General features: G+C 41.6%; 2 protein-coding genes across 2 annotated transcripts; both read right to left on the bottom strand.

Moving 5' to 3' along the window:
* Window positions 1-916: 916 nt before the first annotated feature.
* On the bottom strand, window positions 917-13,994 carry LOC118360807 (XK-related protein 7-like). The gene is made up of 5 exons (XM_035740244.2): window positions 12,871-13,994; window positions 12,545-12,667; window positions 10,778-12,343; window positions 3,919-4,118; window positions 917-3,367 (listed from the first exon to the last, which is right to left on the bottom strand). The coding sequence occupies exons 3-5, from the start codon at window positions 11,392-11,394 to the stop codon at window positions 2,409-2,411; spliced, it is 1,776 nt and encodes a 591-aa protein (XP_035596137.2). The 5' UTR covers window positions 11,395-12,343; window positions 12,545-12,667; window positions 12,871-13,994; the 3' UTR covers window positions 917-2,408.
* LOC118360808 (protein LKAAEAR1-like) lies at window positions 12,284-13,188 on the bottom strand. The gene is made up of 3 exons (XM_035740245.2): window positions 12,871-13,188; window positions 12,545-12,667; window positions 12,284-12,343 (listed from the first exon to the last, which is right to left on the bottom strand). Exons 1-3 carry the CDS (start codon window positions 13,186-13,188, stop codon window positions 12,284-12,286), a joined length of 501 nt encoding a protein of 166 aa, XP_035596138.1.
* Window positions 13,995-18,501: the final 4,507 nt, after the last annotated feature.

The raw sequence follows: 18,501 nt of genomic DNA, 5'->3' as shown, positions 1-18,501 counted from the left end.
ATGTCAAGCTTGTGACTCTACAAACTGTTGTTGGAAGCATTTGCAGTTTGTTTTGGTTGTGTTTCGGATAATGTCTTGCCCAGTAGGAACTGAATGGTAAATAATGTATTGTGTCATTTTAGAGTCACTTTTATTTGAAATAAGAATAGAATATGTTTCTGAACATTTCTACATTAATGTGGATTCTCCCATGATTATGGATAATCATGAATGAATCCTGAATAATGATGAGTGAGAAATGCTAACCTCCCCTGTTATTGGTAATGGTGAGAGGTTAGCATTTTTTGAAGGGGACTAGAGACATAAAGTGCTTTAATTTCTAAACAGTAAAACCGGTGTGTATGAAAATTCCCTCACACAAAAGGTGACATTCCGTACTGTCACTTCATATGAAACATTTTATTTATTTCAAATACAAAATTCTGGAGTATAGAGCCAAATGTACACATTTTTGCTTCACTGTCCAAATTAATACATATGGGAGTGTATATGATATGGGAATGGCTGTTAAGTGAACCACTTTCAGTTGAAAATTATGATGATAAAAAATGTAATAATTTTATGTAGACAGCTTCACCTGACCCAATGACCTCTGCCTGGGCTCAGGTGCCAGCAGGGTATTGTTTCATAATCCACTGATCTACTTCTATATGAGACATGATTTAGCTTTTTACCACTGAACAGTCTAATCAGAATAATCTGTCACTTTAGCAGAATGATTAGATGGATCTGTCTGTTTCTTCCTATCTGTTTGATTGTCTGCTTCACATTTAAACTATTCTATTGTATTTGGATAACTGCATTTACCTGACCTGAAATCCGGATTTATGTTTTGGATAATTGGCCATATTTTGGATAACTGTGGTTGCATTTGGTTTCTGAAAACCACACATTGAAAGAATGAATTGGTCATGGAGAAGGTAAACACATTGCTCTTTTATTTTCCAAACAACAACATAATGAAAGTCTCTGTTCTTTTTTTCTGCAGTCACCAGCAACAGGTCTGGCTTGACCAGTTTAAGGCTTTCATTCTGGTATGTGTATTTGAGGTACAGCCCACCCAAACCAGAATGGTTTGATGGATGAATCCAGTCCACTGTATAAGGTAAGTTGTGGTGTTTATAAACAGACTCAACAGGTAGCACCAACGTGGAGCCGTGGCTTCATAGTTCTGTGGCTGTGTTGATGGTTCTGTGTGGAGATAATGTATTCATCTTAGTGCTAGCGGGATAATTGAGTTACCTGGACAGCATTTAAGAACTAAAGCTTAATCTTTCTACAACACAATATCATATGAACCCCAATGTACAACATACAAATGTGCACGAACACGCGCACGCATACACCTCATATACAAATGCTCCCAGTTTCAACCTTGTTTCCACTTCTTAGCCACAAGGTTTCTGTCTTGTTCTTCTGGATTTAAAGTTGATACAATGCACTCCATTTTTAGTGTTAGACAGAACATTTCTTTATGGAGCAATGACCACCTAGATACACACGAAGCACACACTGTATCATCATCATGAAGATTGAAAGATATCTAAACTATTTTCTACAGGGCAACCAGAGTCCAGACAAGTTAGACAAAATACAGCAATCCATGGTACTGCAATCCTGCACATTCAGTATCCAGCCTCATGTTTATTATACTACACAAATGTTGTCATAATACCACACTAACTGTATGACAACAAAGTGTATTGAACATTCATCCCAATACATCTTCTCAATTTCTCTTCTCTTTAGAAATTGTTCTATGGATTTTAGACCACTTATTAAGGCTTTGAGATTACTTCAACATGCATAAATAGCTATGACAAATCACACACAGCAGTCAAAATGTCCTGTTCCAGTAGCTCACTTAGACGGGTATGTATTAACCATGTGACATATCTACTGTTATGGTGTATAATCATAATAAATTAACAGAGGTATTGTCATAGGTATTCATAAATGTTTAGGTATTGTCTCTGATGGTATTTGCCTTGGCTTGAGAGGACATTATTTTGGAGCAAGTTCATTGAGGATGGTTTCCCTCTGATTGACAGCTATCCAGCTCCTCTTTCTGTGTCCCTCTGCACTTTCACTGATCTCTGACCCTTGGCCCATAACTCTCCCTGTACCATCCCCCTAACCGGAGAAATTATACTGACACGGCACCAAAATACAAACCTCACGTGGTCACCTACTTAGGCCACATCAGACATCGTCTTTCTATCCCAGACATTTGATGTGAAACCCTTTCCACGCACTCCCCCTCTCCCAGCCAGTGTATTCTTGATGCTTTACAGCACAGAGCGGGACTAGAGCAGAACTGATCCTCAGAGAGAGTTAGTTAGCTGTGTGCCACTGTGGGGCTTTGCCGGCTGGATGATAGCCAGTTGAGTAACTGTACTCTAAGCGGTTCACACTGTGGTCTCATACTCCATCACCTCTGTGGCTGAGCCCAGACAGCGGTACTGGATCCTTGGTGTGACCGGAGCAGCAGCCTCGAGCACCAGAATGGTTTTGCGCAGACGGCGGTCGATGAAGTGGGCATCCCAGGCAGGGTACTTCTTCCTTGGCAAGTCTATACGGATGACTGGCCCTTCTGTCCTAGGGATGAGGGGTGGGAGATTTGGCTTGGCTCCTCTTTTAAGTGTTCGTACCAGAAACACATCTGCATTAGCCCCTCCCATCTGCTCACGGTCTCCCCCTTTAGTCCTCTGCAGAGTCCTGGGGGGGCTCGCTACTACATCTGGAGGAAGAGAGGAAGCTGGGGAAAGGCAGGACTCCACTGCTATCTCCTCTGGTACCCCCCATAACCACCCTGAGATAGGACCGTCAGGGTGCAGCAGGCAGTAGTAGACTAACATAAAGAAGGTGCCCAGAGCATAGCTACTGGCCACCATACACACTATGATCAGGGCACTGAAGTCAGAGGTATGTGGGCCACGGTACACATACCAGAATGTGGTGAGTGCCACATTCTCAATGAATACAACCACACTGTAGATGAGCATACGGCAGCGTGTGCGCCCCTCCCTCACGCTGAACCAACAGAAAACATACACTATGCCGACCATCATGTTATAGATGACCTCCTCCCATTTGGACATGCAGAAGTCTGTTTCGCCTTGAATGATCCAGAATGTCATGATGCACCAATGGGCCACGATGAAGATACCGAAGTAGAGCTGGAATACGGAGGCAAACAGGGCGAAGGCCATCGTACGGGCTCCGATGGTAAACAGGTGCCACAGGATTTGCACACTGACGGCCTTGTAGGACATGGGCAGCTTATCGTCCCGGGAGTCCCTTAGAACCTTCTGGTATGAGGCGATCATCCAGGACAGGGACACCAGCGAGGCAGAGGCTGAGAGGCCTGGAGAAAGAGGGAGAGACAGGGAGAGGCAGGGAGAAAGAATAATTAAGATTGAGTCTGTGTGAATCAGAAGACTCTATTGTAGGTTAAGGAATTCTTTAGAGCAGGTATGGGCAACTTTGATGGGAGTGGGGGCCACAAAAAAATATGAACTCATCCTTAGTGGCTCTGTGTGAAGGGATTGTTTTGTTGTTGTAAAATTAAGAATGGTGACTAACTGCATGGATTGAAAATCTGGCAGTTGTGACTATGTGAGGTCATTATATGGGGGAGTTTGAGAGGGTGATTATCGTTAGTGAGTGATAAGGTAAAGGACTTACAGGAGCAATTAGAGTTAAGTGCCTTGCTCAATGGCACATAAGATTTTTCACCTAGTCGGCTCAGGGATTCAAACCAGCGACCTTTCGGTTAATGGCCCAATGCTCTTAACCGCTAGGATGCCGGCCATCAATGTGAAGGTCACAGTGGATTGTATGGGGTAGTTTGAGATGGTGATGTCACTGGTAATTATTAAGGTTCAGGTCAGTATTTGTGTTCAGACCGTGACTCACCCTGCAACGGGAGGACCTGGCTGGCCTGGACCATGATGCTTAGCTGCAGGACCAGCTGGGGGGCGCTCTTCAGGAACGACTCCAACAGACGCAGCATGCTGATGTCAGCACTCTCAAACATCATGCGCCAGTAGAAGTGACGTCTCTCGTGGTCCCCACGCCAGCGACTCTGCACCCCCAAGTACAGGGCATGGACATACCTGTGAAACATCAGAGGGGAGGTGAGGGGATAGGGACAGAGAGGGAAAGGCATGAGTATGATATTAGAATTATATCATAATTTGTGCGAGAGAAGAATCTCCAGCTATCGAGAGACGCTCCATATCAATCTGTTTCATCCACATGCCAGCACCATCCCAAGACAGATGGCTCATTGCAGCCTCAGTCCAGCCTCATTCTAGCAACTGAACATCAAACTCTCCAGACAGCCTGGGGACTGTCACTCCATCCAGACAGAATAACTGGTAATGGTATGTCATCTCTTGGTAGAGTGCCACTGAGCGGGTCTGGTCACTTCATCCTTTCCTCTCCGGGCTACAGACGTGATTGCTTTGACAATATAAAATTATACTTTCTCATTTGACCTCTTTAAATGTAGTGAAATGCAGGGACTGTTTTTGTTACTTTATTACCTCCGTCTGCTTTTGTGAAAGAGAAGTGTTTCTCTGTGATGGCTAGAGAGATGATGGGATCATGGGACAGAAGAGAGCTCTACACTACAGTATCTCAATGAGCCCAGTGAACAAGGAGTTAGTATAACATGTCATATACACACAGTGCACACATAATTGTATGCTATAGTTGCCCACTAATGATTATGCTCTTTCAAAGTAATCCAAAAGCATCCTGTTCTAGGACTCCTAACCAACTGTGCTATTTATTTTTACTTATTTTGTACATAATGTTGCTGCTACCATCTCTTATGACCAAAAATAGCTTATTTTCCATATAAAAATAAAAATAAATAACTTTTACCCCTTTTTCTCCCCAATTTCAGGGTATCCAATTGGTAGTTACAGTCTTGTCTCATTGCTGCAACTCCCATACGAACTCGGGAGAGGCGCAGGTCGAGAGCCGCGCGTCCTTCCAGCCAAAATGCACTGTATCGGAGGAAACACTGTACACCTGGCGACCGTGTCAGCGTGCATTGTGCCCAGCCCGCCACAGGAGTCGCTAATGGGAAAAAAGCATCCCTGCTGGTCAAACCCTCCACTAACCCAGAAGACCCTGGGCCAATTGTGCGCCGCCCCATGGGTCTCCCGGTCGTGACAGAGCCTGGACTCTAACCAGGAGCTCTAGTGGCACAACTAGCACTGTGATTCAGTGCCTTCGACCACTGCACCACTCGGGAAGCCACCCAAACAGAGCTTCTGGACATCAGAACAGCGATTACTCACCTCGAACTGGATGAAGATTCTTTCTTTAATGAGTCTGACGCGAAGGTTATACTGCTTTCCCGAGACCAGGCCCAAATCCCCGTCATTCGCGTGAAGAAAAGACAGAGATGCCGGGGGCGGAGGTCGGGGTGCCTTGTGAAAATTCATTGGCAAGTGGGTAAACCACCACTACCTTCCGTCCTATTGGCCAACGTTTTCACTGGTAAATAAACTGGATGATCTATGATCAAGACTATCCTACCAACGGGACATTAAAAACTGTAATATCTTATGTTTTACGAGTCGTGGCTGAGCGACGACATGGATAAAATAGAACTGGCTGGGTTTTCCGTGCATTGGCAGGACAGAGCAGCTATGTCTGGTAAGACGAGGGACAGGGGTGTACAAGACTAAGACTAAGATTGATACAAGACTAAGATTGAATCCTATTACACCGGCTCTGACACTCGTCGGATGTGGCAGGGCTTGCAAACTATTACGGACTACAAAGGTAAACCCAGCCGCGAGCTGCCCAGTGACGCGAGCCTACCAGACGAGCTAAATGCCTCGCTTCGAGGCAAGCAACACTGAAGCATGCATGAGAGCACCAGCTGTTCGGGAGGACTGTGTGGTCCCGCTCTCCATTGCCATTGTGAGCAAGACCTTTAAACATCACAAGGCCACAGAGCCAGGTGGATTTCCAGGACGTGTACTCGGAGCATGCTTAGACCAACTGGCAAGTGTCTTCACAGACATTTTCAACTTCTCCCTAATAATTCCACCACATTTACAGTTGAAGTCAGAAGTAGGAAGCTCTCCACAAAAGGTTTGTGAACATGCCTGCTATCAAATACATTTAATTCAATTATACAGATGAAGTAGGAAGTTTACATAAACTTAGGTTGGAGTCATTAAAACTCATTTTTCAACCACTCCACAAATTTCTTGTTAACAAACTATAGTTTTGGCAAGTCGGTTAGGACATCTACTTTGTACATGACACAAGTAATTTTTCCAACAATAGTTTACAGACAGATTATTAAACTTATAATTCACTGTATCACAATTCCAGTGGGTCAGAAGTGTACAAATACTAAGTTGACAGTGCCTTTAAAAAGCTTGGAAAATTCCAGAAAATTATGTCATGGCTTTAGAAGCTTCTGATAGGCTAATTGACATCATTTGAGTTGGAGGTGTACCCGTGGATGTATTTCAAGTCCTACCTTCAAACTCCGTGCCTCTTTGCTTGATATCAGCCAAGACCTCAGAAAAAAATTGTAGACCTCCACAAGTCTGGTTCATCCTTCGAAGCAATTTCCAAACGCCTGAAGGTACCACGTTCATCTGTACAAACAATAGTACGCAAGTATAAACACCATGGGACCGTCATACCCCTCAGGAAGGAGACGCATTCTGTCTCCTAGAGATGAAGGTACTTTGGTGCGTAAAGTGCAAATCAATCCCAGAACAGCAGCAAAGGACCTTGTGAAGATGCTGGAGGAAACATGTACAAAAGTATCTATATCCACAGTAAAACAAGTCCTATATCGACATAACCTGAAAGGCCGCTCAGCAAGGAAGAAGCCATTGCTCCAAAACCGCCATAAAAAGCTAGACTATGGTTTGCAACTGCACATGGAGAGAAAGATCATACTTTTTGGAGAAATGTCCTCTGGTCTGATGAAACAAAAATAGAACTGCTTGGCCATAATGACCACCATTATGTTTGGAGGAAAAAGGGGGAGGCTTGCAAGCCAAAGAACACCATCCCATCCGTGAAGCACGGAGGTGGAAGCATCATGTTGTGGGGGTGCTTTGCTGCAGGAGGGACTGGTGCACTTCACAAAATAGATGGCATCATGAGGGAGAAATTATGTGGATATATTGAAGCAACATTTCAAGATGTCAGTCAGGAAGTTAAAGCTTGGTCGCAAATGGGTCTTCCAAATGGACAATGACCCCAAGCATACTTCCAAAGTTGTGGCAAAATGGCTTAAGGACAACAAAGTCCAGGTATTAAATGTCAGGAATTGTGAAAAACTGAATTTAAATGTATTTGGCTAAGGTGTATGTAAACTTCCGACTTCAACTGTATGTGAGAGGAAACCATGAATAAGGTCTAGAGCCGTGCCATTATTCCGAATTTGAATTGTGTGCCCTCTTAAAACCTCTTAGATGCAAGGTCCGTTTTTAGCGGACCTGTGTGGTTCTGGTACCGGTTCTGTCTGACATTTTTGCTTATAAATTGATATGTGGATACCATAGTGGATATCGAAATGGCTTGCATTGAGCGATAGACCTGGTTCCCACATACACAGTAATGTTTTTTTTGACCCCGTGTGACGTATGATGTGAAATCTGAAACCACTTGAAGCTGGGATGTCCCTCCTACCATTTCATTCGCTCTTCCGACTGTCCAACCCTACATCACAGCCACTGACAAAGCACATGCCTGCAAGCATTAGGTAGTAGCGCAGCAGGAGGGAGTGGTTTCATCATGATAGCACATTCAGAGATCAATTTATATCCATTAATCAAAAATAAATAATAGATTTGAAACAAACATTTTCTGTTCGCCACAGACGGACAATATTAACATGAGATGAAAGGTTCCTAGAGCTCTGTGATATGTTCACAAAGATGGGGGCAGAAGTTTTGATCAAGAGAGACCTTTAGAAAATATGCACATTTTTACATACAAATATGTATTTATAGTTATAAGGCAGGTGAAATCTTATAGTTAGTCGTTTTATCGTTTCATTATGCTATATTTAGAAAGTATATGTCATTTCAGGCCTTTTGTTGAATAGGAAATACATCATATCAAATATTTCATATTTTTATCATATTTGTACTGTGTACTTGAGCTTGTGTCCTCAATAGTGACTAAACCTCAGCAATTTATAACTATTTTTACCAGAAAGGTGAGATTTGAACCTTTTCTTTGAGTATACAGCATTACTAGTTATTGTTTATGATAAATAATTACTTTTGGGGATTACATAGATTACATTTTCGATTACATTTATTAACTGGATAATATGCATGGATGAAATTTTGACATCCAAGCTAAGTAATACCCATATATATATTTATTACTGCCACTTTGGTGTTACTTTTCTTCAATGAGTTGCTTACATTTTGCATCCTTCTATTCCATTTCCATTTATTTCCTCTGCCAAGACCGTTTAAACAGTTCCTGAGGGTCTGAGTATTAGTGGATCATATTAGGCTAACGTTGTGCTTTTGGGACATGCAGTGGCGTGTATTCATGGATGCCAAGGGAAACCAGGCTTCCCTCTGTATGTGTACAGAGACACGACTTTGGTCCTGCGGTTTTACGTCCCTCACCCATGCTTGCATCGTCCGGGTAGCCATTTGAAATATAGTAGTCCGGGTAGCCATTTAGTCCGGGTAGCCATTTGATTACCTGTTCAGGAGTCTTGGGGGTAAAAACTTTTGAGAGGCCTTTTTGTCCTAGACTTGGCACTCTGGTACCGCTTGCCATGCGGTAGCAGAGAGAACAGTCTATGACTGGGGTCTTTGACAATTTTTAGGGGCTTCCTCTGACACCACCTGGTGTAGAGGTCCTGGATGGCAGGCAGCTTAGCCCCAGTGATGTACTGGGCCATACGCACTACCCTCTGTAGTGCCTTGCAGTCAGAGGCTGAGCAATTGCTGTACCAGGCAGTGATGCAACCAGTGTGCTCAATGTTGCAGCTGTACAACCTTTTGAGGATCTCAGGACCCATTAATTCTCAGGACCCATTCATTTTTTTATTTAACTTTTTTCAATGACGGCCTAGGAACAGTGGGTTAACTGCCTTGTTCAGGGGCAGAACGACAGATTTTTACCGAGTCAGCTCGGGGATTCAATATTGAAACCTATTGGTTACTAGTCAAATGCTCTAACCACTAGGCTACCTGCCACCCCTGTATCAATGAATGAACTGAATATTCCTCAATTAAATTCATATGGGTTAAATGGAATAGTAACTGAAATGTGTATTCACTGTAGGCCTATAACTTCACATGTAGTATAATATCCTATTAACTCCTACAGAATGATGCATTTTTTGCAGTGAAATTATACAATAAATGTTAATTTTGTCTTGGGAACAGGAGTGGAGAAATATTTATTTATTTCAGCATCTGTTGAGAAAATGCAAGTGTAATATGTTGTCTTTGACACTGTTATGCAAGCAGACACTATTTCAACCCGAAATATGCACCTAAAACAAACTGATGTCTTACCAGAAACATGTTTAATAGTTTTCTCAGATTTTAATTTCCCTAAAACCATTCGAACTGATGACATTTTGCACAGGACCAATCTTTCCACTGTTTTGGAGTTAGTGAGTTTTCTTCCCGGTCCCTAAAATAAATATACAACTTTACTGGTGTTAATTTTTATTACTAATGTATTAATTATATCAATGTAAAACATTATTCAGGTGAGAACTACTTTATTTAGTCTTCTGGTGCAAGAAGTTATGACAAAAGAGAAGCTGCATGTAACTATACTTAACAAACAAATGGTCTACCAAATGTCGGAAATTATAATTTGGCCTACCAAATGTCGGAAATTATCATTTGGAAATTATAATTTGGCCTACCAAATGTCGGAAATTATAATTTGGCCTACCAAATGTCGGAAATTATTATTTGGCCTACCAAATGTCGGAAATTATCATTTGGTCTACCAAATGTCGGAAATTATCATTTGGCCTACCAAATGTCGGAAATTATCATTTGGCCTACCAAATGTCGGAAATTATAAGCAGAAAGTTGTCTAAATTGAGGGTGAAAGTAGCCAGTAGGTAGTATCAGCAAAATACATTATTATGGTGGATCCAACTGTGCAGGTAGCCTACTTTTTTAAGACAATCAGATGAAAATATCATCACACAACACCAATGATATGCGAAACAGAGCTTGTGCAGACCCAGAAAAAAAACAGTAAAGGAGATAAGATTTTTACATGCCAGTTTCCCATCTAAAATCAGCATATCCCATGCATTTTATACGGGTTTCTCAAAACTGAGATACGAGCCTTTTTCGGGTTATTGTAAACGGGATATGATGTTTATGTGTCAACTTCAAAACAGAATACTTGAGTATCCCTAATAATAACGGGATATTGGTGTGCATGTGAACGTTGTCATTGTTTCATCGACCCCAATGTGCTATGTGGACCTCTTGTGTAAATCTGAATAGGAATTACTGAGAAGTGTGTAGGATATGCGTAAATTCCTAAATCGGAATCGGCCCTATTGTGAATACAGTAGGCTTCTCTCTGGATGAGTTTAAATTCGTTTAACAATTAGGTCAAGATTGAGCTGTTAAAACGAACCCAGACATCGTAGTCTAGTAGGGCTACTAGGGCTTTTAGAATGCTTTGATCACCATCTTCGCAGAACCCTGTCACACACACGCTCAAGCCAGTACAGTATCCGTATATGAGAGAGCATGGGTGATCTTACCTCCAGACCTGTGCTAGCTGAAATATATGGATGAAGCATTGAAAGAGCCACATACAGGCTCTGCAGCAACCCCGGGCTCCTCCCATAGTGCCCGTCGTAGGCAATTTCCCGAACTCAGCATCGCGGCCAGCGCCCGTTTGATCGCTGTCCTTGGTGGTGAAATGGCTCTCGGCGCACGATGCTGCGACCGCTGCTGCGGCTGTGCTACTGTCGTTGTTATCCGAATAATCATAGGCGAACCACCTAAAACTCAGCACCTGAACCACCACAGATGGGACGATCACGAAGACCAGTGTCAATGCAAACCACCAGTAGTTCCGGCTGAGGTAGTAATCCGCTGCCAGCCACAGGTCTGAGGCCCCGTCCGAAAAGAACACCAAAAGGGCACATAGCGTCCAGCTGCAATCGTGGAGTGAGTAGCGCTTCCTATCAGGGTGGCACTGAGGCGAACGTTGATCTGAACCGGGCAGACCCTCGGGCAGGATGTCATTTTGCAACGAGACGGGTGCACCATCAGATTTAGCGGCCATGTTTGTTGTAGAGAAGAGAGTGGGTAAGGGAGATGGGGAAATTATGGAAGGGAGGAGGGGGTCGCGTATGTGTGTGAATGCATGCATGTGTGGGGGAGAAAGGAAGGGAGGAATAAAAGGCGAATGGAGGTGAGAAGGCGAAAACGATATTTAATTTTTAAAATCCTGACAAAAATTTGATTGATTTAGCTCTACCATATAACGAAAATTAAGTGTGAAATTTTAGCAAGCACGATCATAAGATTAATGATTGGGCGGTTTTATTAAATACTGCATTTGCACTGGCAGGGGGCCCATGACGAAACAGTTGGACGTTCCATCAGTGCCGAACCGAACAATACTGAGATGGGCGTTATGAGAACACATATCAGATGTTAAAATGTCAATTTACTATAATTTATTATGAAATGAATTATATGGAGGCTGTGTTGTTGCTGTGTGTATATATGTAGTACGTGTATGTGTGCGTTTTTATTTTTTTGTTTGAACATTTCCCTTGGGAAAAATACATACAAATATGACTGGGATATGTATCTGAAATATAATATCTTTCCTGCTAAAATATATTAAGTCAATTTACAAGTATATTCGGTCCTTTGTTTCCTACTGGTAATTTGCTATAAAAAAAGCTGGTTCCTCCTCGGTGTAATTTAGGCCTACATGATCCATGTGCCACAAAGATACTGTACTTTTAAAATGTCTTCATATGATGATGTGACATAGGGCTATCAAAAAGCAGGCGCCTATGGATCCTGGTACAGTCTCTTATTATACTGACACCTACTGGTGAAAATGTGAAGCAGAGTTGTAAAAAATCTACAAAGTTAATCAGTAGGGCTAAGATTGTTGTATAAAAAAAATGCAGAGAGGATGTATGAGACAAAGCAAGACAGAACAATGAAGTTGATTAGCTTGGGCAGGCTCAGTGTGGGTATTTTTTATTAAGAGAGCATGTTAATCTCCGATTGTCATCCCATCACCACCTTCTTTCCAGAGTTCCCCAGCTCTTATCCAGTAGCTGCTCAACCCTCTTCCTCTAAAAATATACAGAAAGAACTGAATGAATAGGTAAGTGTTTTATTTGTTGCCATTTCCATGATTCACATACTCGTTATATTTTTACTCTGACAGTCATATCCACAGTACCTTGCCTGGTTCTTGCAGAAGAGTCATGTTAGTATGAGGTCAGGCTTTAGCTCAGTATGCTAACGTTGTCTTTAGATATGGCTTTGCTAACCTGGAGTTTGTCAAAAGGATCCGGAACATTGAGTCCTGTCTCTTCTTGTGGCAGTAAAAGCTCCAGCCGTACAGCCCTCTGAGCAGTGGGCTGACAGGCGATCATCAGACTTATATCTTGGGTCTTGAGAGCAATAATGAAACAAGCAGGTTGAGGTAAATAGAAGACTGAAAGATACTGTATAGGCCTATATTTTCACATTCAATGTAAACAGTGGAACATACACTGTAGCAAAGAAAACAAAAAGTACTATGGATGCTATGGAGATATATGTTGGTGGCTTGTTGTAAGTTGAAAAAACGTCTATACAACTTTTATGGTCTTACCCTGATGTTCTGGTGACGCAGCCTCATAAGGCGAACCCTGTTGCGCGCCTCTGCAGCCTTCAGTTGACCGATTATTGTGTTAGCTCTTTCTGACTGTTGCGCAACATTCACATTGGCCTGTCTGTCTTTCCACTCTGTCAGCCTGGCACACACCCTCTGCCGCGCTACAGCCATCACACCCTGCGCCTCCTTAGGTGGTTCCTCATAAGCCAAATAACGGGCCTTTTGCTGTGGGCACATCTCACGAAGTTCCGCTGCTGTAGCATTTCTCCAATTCCTGCAGACGACGGTATGGGGCTTGGCTGGTGCGTCGGTCATTTTCTAAGATAATCTTTTGGCTTTTAAGCCATTTGAAGTTTAATTAAAAGGAACGTCTAATCATGAATAATAGGCATGAATTAGATGGAGGATGAACTGTGACAATTGGGGACAGCAGTTAGCGCATTACTAACGTTGGAAACATTGTTGTATTTCAGACACGCGGGAAGTTGATAAGTGTTAGGCTGAGGGCCGACTCTATGGAAGTAGAACGAATTGTCTCGTTCTAATTCTATGAGATTCGTTCTGTTTTCTCTCGTCACCACAGAGACGTTACCGTGACATATTGCATTTGCAACGGATAAAGATGGGGACAGATAGCCTCTCCGTTAGAGCATTAGTCCAGTAACCCAAAGGTTGTTACTTCGAATCCCCGAGCCAACGAGGTGAAACTTCTGCATTGAGCAAGGCATTTAACCCTGGCCGTGATCCCAAGGGTGTTTCAGGGGCCCAATTTTTCAGTTTTTGATTTGTTAAAAAAGTTTGAAATATCCAATAAATGTCATTCCACTTCATGATTGTGTCCCACTTGTTGTTGATTCTTCACAAAAAAACACAGTTTTATATCTTTATGTTTGAAGCCTGAAATGTGTCAAAAGGTCGCAAAGTTCAAGGTGGCCGAATACTTTCGCAAGGCACTGTACATTAGAAGTGCCCATCCCATTTCCTCCCAAATATGTTCTCACTCGCCTATAGTATGCAACCCAGACTTGCCAAAAGCCCTGAGTGATGCCAACTTAAATCTTTGGCATACTCTAGGAATCAGGACCTTTTCAGGCCTATTTCATTAGAAACCCACTACGCTGAAATCCTTTCAAGAGCTCTGCAGTGAACTCAATGTGCCAAGATCCAACATTTTTTTTTATATCTTCAAATTAGACATCTCATTTCCTAATTTACTTCCAAGAGGAGGTTTAGAGCTCAGCTGAATGAAGTTGAAACCCTTCTTGCTACAGCACAATCCATTAAAGGCAAAATCTCATATATCTCCTATAGACTCCTTTCTGAGAAATGAGGCTCCTCCTTTACTCATTTGAAAATAAAATGGGGAAAGGACCTTTGACTGACTATCAGTGATGAGTTATGGGCGGAGGTTTGCGACAGGGTATACTGCTCCTCTACTCATGAAAAAAATAAATAATTGAATTACACATTTTTGTACAAATTTTATTACACCCCACTGAGACTCCATAGAATGAAAACAGACATTTCTCCTAACTGCAAAAGATGTACCTCTGAAAGTGGAACCTATATGCATGTATTTTGGAGTTGTAGAGAGATTGCCAAAATCTGGCAATCTATACATACTGCTGCACAGAAAATACTAGATGTTCAGTTTAATATGACCCCGTGTCTCGATCTTCTTAATGCCCAGCAGGACTTTGTTGTTGATCCTGACAGAGAAAATGTGTTTATGACTATCACATACTTTGCTAAGAAATGTATTCTTCTATTGTGGGCTTCTAATAGTTCTCCTACATTTAAAATGTGGATTGACCAGATTGTTGACTTTCTTCCTCTTGAAAATCTCACTTATGACCTCTGCAAGAGACAGCCCAAGTTTGATAGACTCTGGTCTCCACTACTCAACTATATTTGAAATTGGACACAGTGAAGGGGGTGATTAGGGAAATTAGCAGATACATGTTGTGTAAGGTGCTGTAAAAACTAATTATTTGCTTGTCATCTCAGCCAAGGCTGTAAATAGCTAATAAGAACCTTGATAGTGCTGTTGCAAGGTTTTTTTGTTTATTATTATATATTTTTTAAATTATTGTTAGTTATTATTATTTTTTAAAGTCTGTCACATCTGTGAACGTGGAATGTGTTTTGTTGGTTGATTGAAAAATAAGAAAACTTAATAAAAATTTTAATTGAAAAAATAAAGAAGTGCCCATCCAAAAAGACTCAAGGTCATTGGTCCCAGATAAAATGACGTCAAATCACGTTAGCTTTGATTGGACTGATCATGTCAACATCATACTCTCAAAAATATTAACTAGCAAGCTAGACAAGCAGTCATCATCATGAATCAAGTTGACAATCTACTTGGGCAAATCGTTTTCAATGATTTTCATATGAAGAGAAATTCTAAATAAAATGTATCGGTGCTCATCCGCCATTGGACAAAAACATTACACAACAAGTTGGAAATCGCAAATACAAAAAAAAATACATTTTAAAATACATTTTAAACGGTCATCCAACTCGGAATTCCAAGTCGGGAACTCAGTGCTCTTTCTAGAGCTCCGACATGAAGATCACTGACGTTATGATTCAACCTTGTTTTTCTGAGTTTCCAGTTGTCTTGAAAGCACCATAAATCCAGAGAACGCCAGACTTTGATGACAAAGTTTGATGACAAAATTTGCCCACTAGAAGGTCCGTCGCGCCACGTTCCCGTTCAAGTGAGCACAGCACAACAAGGTGAGTCCAAAAATGTATTGTATGCTGCTGCATGAATGATGTAATATGCCAGGGAGATATGTATACTGTAGCTGAGAAAGTATGTTGTGTAGTAAACTGCTAGAAGCCCATGTGCATCACCCTAATAATTTGGTCCATTTCCCCCTCATAACATAGCCTACTGTTCTGAGTCGGTGGTGGTGCACATGTAACCTATAGTCTGTTTTAGAGAAATGGCATAATCAAATATTGTAAGAGCTTTCATTGTCTGCTTATATGCCCCCTTTATTTATCATACAGTTCTGACTTGGTGTACAGGGAGAATACTGCAAGAATGGTCCATGTTCTGAATTCTATTGCTGTACATTTTAAAAGTGCTGAACAAATAGTTATATTGACTACGTTCATCTTAGCTTGCTCATTGCATCTTATCTGCTCATCGTTCCCTTATGCCATAGTTTGTACATCTCGGTAGTCAGTAGAAGCCACATTTGTTTTAGCAAGACAGCCATATCAGCTATGTTTTTAGAAAAGGCAGTAAATGAGGCATAATAACTGTTTAGCTGCCAGACAAGGCTCTTCTGATAGCCAGGTGTAGCGGTGGTAAGGATTCACTCAATGGTGCTGAAAAGAAAGCTCTGCTAATGGAATAGCGTTATGTACAGTCATGGCCAAAAGTTGAGGATGACACAAATATTAATTTTCACAAAGTCTGCTGCCTCAGTTTGTATGATGGCAATTTGCATATACTCCAGAATGTTATGAAGAGTGATCAGATGAATTGCAATTAATTGCAAAGTCCCTCTTTGCCATGCAAATGAACTGAATCCCCCAAAATCATTTCCACTGCATTTCAGCCCTGCCACAAAAGGACTAGCTGACATCATGTCAATGATTCTCTCGTTAACACAGGTATAAGTGTTGACGAGGACAAGGCTGGAGATCACTCTGTCATGCTGATTGAGTTCAAATAACAGACTGGAAGCTTCAAAAGGAGGGTGGTGCTTGGAATCATTGTTTTTCCTCTGTCAACCATGGTTACCTGCAAGGAAACACGTGCCGTCATCATTGCTTTGCACAAAAAGGGCTTCACAGGCAAGGATATTGCTGCCAGTAAGATTGCATCCAAATCAACCATTTATCGGATCATCAAAAACTTCAAGGAGAGCGGTTCAATTGTTATGAAGAAGGCTTCAGGGCGCCCAAGATAGTCCAGCAAGCACCAGGACCATCTCCTAAAGTTGATTCAGCAGCGGGATCGGGGCACCACCAGTACAGAGTTTGCTCAGGAATGGCAGCAGGCAGGTGTGAGTGCATCTGCACGCACAGTGAGGCAAAGACTTTTGGAGGATCGCCTGGTGTCAAGAATGGTAGCAAAGAAGCCACTTCTCTCCAGAAGAAAAGATCAGGGCCAGACTGATATTCTGCAAAAGGTAAAGGGATTGGACTGCTGAGGACTGGGGTAAAGTCATTTTCTCTGATGAATCCCCTTTACGATTGTTTGGGGCATCCAGAAAAAATCTTGTCTGGAGAAGACAAGGTGAGTGCTACCATCAGTCCTGTGTCATGCCAACAGTAAAGCATCCTGAGGCAATTCATGTGTGGAGTTGTTTCTCAGCTAAGGGAGTGGGCTCACTCACAATTTTGCCTAAGAACACAGCCATGAATAAAGAATGGTACCAACACATCTGCCGAGAGCAACTTCTCCCAACCATCCAGGAAGAGTTTGATGATGAACAATGCCTTTTCCAGCATGATGGAGCACCTTGCCATAAGGCAAAAGTGATAATTAAGTGGCTCGGGGAACAAAACATTGATATTTTGAGTCCATGACCAAGAAACTCACCAGACCTTAATCCCATTGAGAATTTGTGGTCAATCCTCAAGAGGCGGGTGGACAAACAAATACCAACAAATTCTGACAAACTCCAAGCATTGATTATGCAAGAATGGGCTGCCATCAGTCAGGATGTGGACCAGAAGTTAATTGACAGCATGCCAGGGCGGATTGCAGAGGTCTTGAATCAGAAGGGTCAACACTGCAAATATTGACTCTTTGCATCAACTTCATGTAATTGTCAATAAAAGCCTTTGACACTTATGAAATGCTTGTATTTATACTTCAGTATTCCATAGTAACATCTGACAAAAATAACTAAAGACACTGAAGCAGCAAACTTTGTGGAAATTAATATTTGTGTCATTCTCAAAACTTTTGGCCAATACTGTAGGCACATGACATTTTGTGGGCATCGTTTGTCACCGTTATAGTGCAATTATTGTATTGTTTAGTGCTGTGTTGTGTCGTGGCATTGCTGGCTTGGATAACATTTTTTTTGCCCCACCAAGATTTACTGTTATTCATAACAAAAAAACAGGTAGCTAAATATAATAATATGCAATCATTTGCTGTTGATGAGAAGAGCAAACTTCTAGGCCTATTTATTTTATCTTTGGATTCTAAAATAATTAGAAATAGGCATCTATTTCCTATTATTTCCATCTTCATTGCAAAATACATTCCTCCTCATTTCTGAATGTGATGGTTTCATACTCGCAAAATAGTTGAAATGCCTATAAAACCAGTTAGGATAGGCGACCATTCCTCTCACCTCTCATTTAATAGATAAGCTATTTCAAGTATTTTGCTCAATGCGATCCGATGTGCAGTTTAACGATTGAAAAAAAGTGAACCGTCTGTTCTTTGTATGCTGTCTGAATACTGTCATGTCACATTTCGAGTACACAGTATTTAATTCATAAACATAATACATAATACATATACATAACCATTGCAGAATAAATTCCTCACATTTTCTGGCTATGATGAGTTCACATTCACGAAGTAGCATACAACAAATTACTATCCGCATCTCATTTAATTGGACCTATTATATAAACTATTAT

Source organism: Oncorhynchus keta, chromosome 28 (assembly GCF_023373465.1).
Source record: "Oncorhynchus keta strain PuntledgeMale-10-30-2019 chromosome 28, Oket_V2, whole genome shotgun sequence".
NCBI classification, from domain to species: Eukaryota; Metazoa; Chordata; class Actinopteri; order Salmoniformes; family Salmonidae; genus Oncorhynchus; species Oncorhynchus keta.
Note: the sequence above shows the minus strand (reverse complement) of the source record. Positions and strands in the feature narration are given on the sequence as shown.

Coding starts and splice junctions, on each gene's coding strand:
- LOC118360807 (XM_035740244.2), bottom strand. CDS start 11,394: ATGCATGCATTCACACACATACGCGACCCCCTCCTCCCTTCCATAATT. Junction 4,119..10,777: donor CAGCTAGCACAGGTCTGGAG/GTAAGATCACCC, acceptor GATGTTTCACAG/GTATGTCCATGCCCTGTACT. Junction 3,368..3,918: donor CCAGGTCCTCCCGTTGCAGG/GTGAGTCACGGT, acceptor CTCTTTCTCCAG/GCCTCTCAGCCTCTGCCTCG.
- LOC118360808 (XM_035740245.2), bottom strand. CDS start 13,188: ATGACCGACGCACCAGCCAAGCCCCATACCGTCGTCTGCAGGAATTGG. Junction 12,668..12,870: donor TGCGTCACCAGAACATCAGG/GTAAGACCATAA, acceptor ATTGCTCTCAAG/ACCCAAGATATAAGTCTGAT. Junction 12,344..12,544: donor ATCCTTTTGACAAACTCCAG/GTTAGCAAAGCC, acceptor GTATATTTTTAG/AGGAAGAGGGTTGAGCAGCT.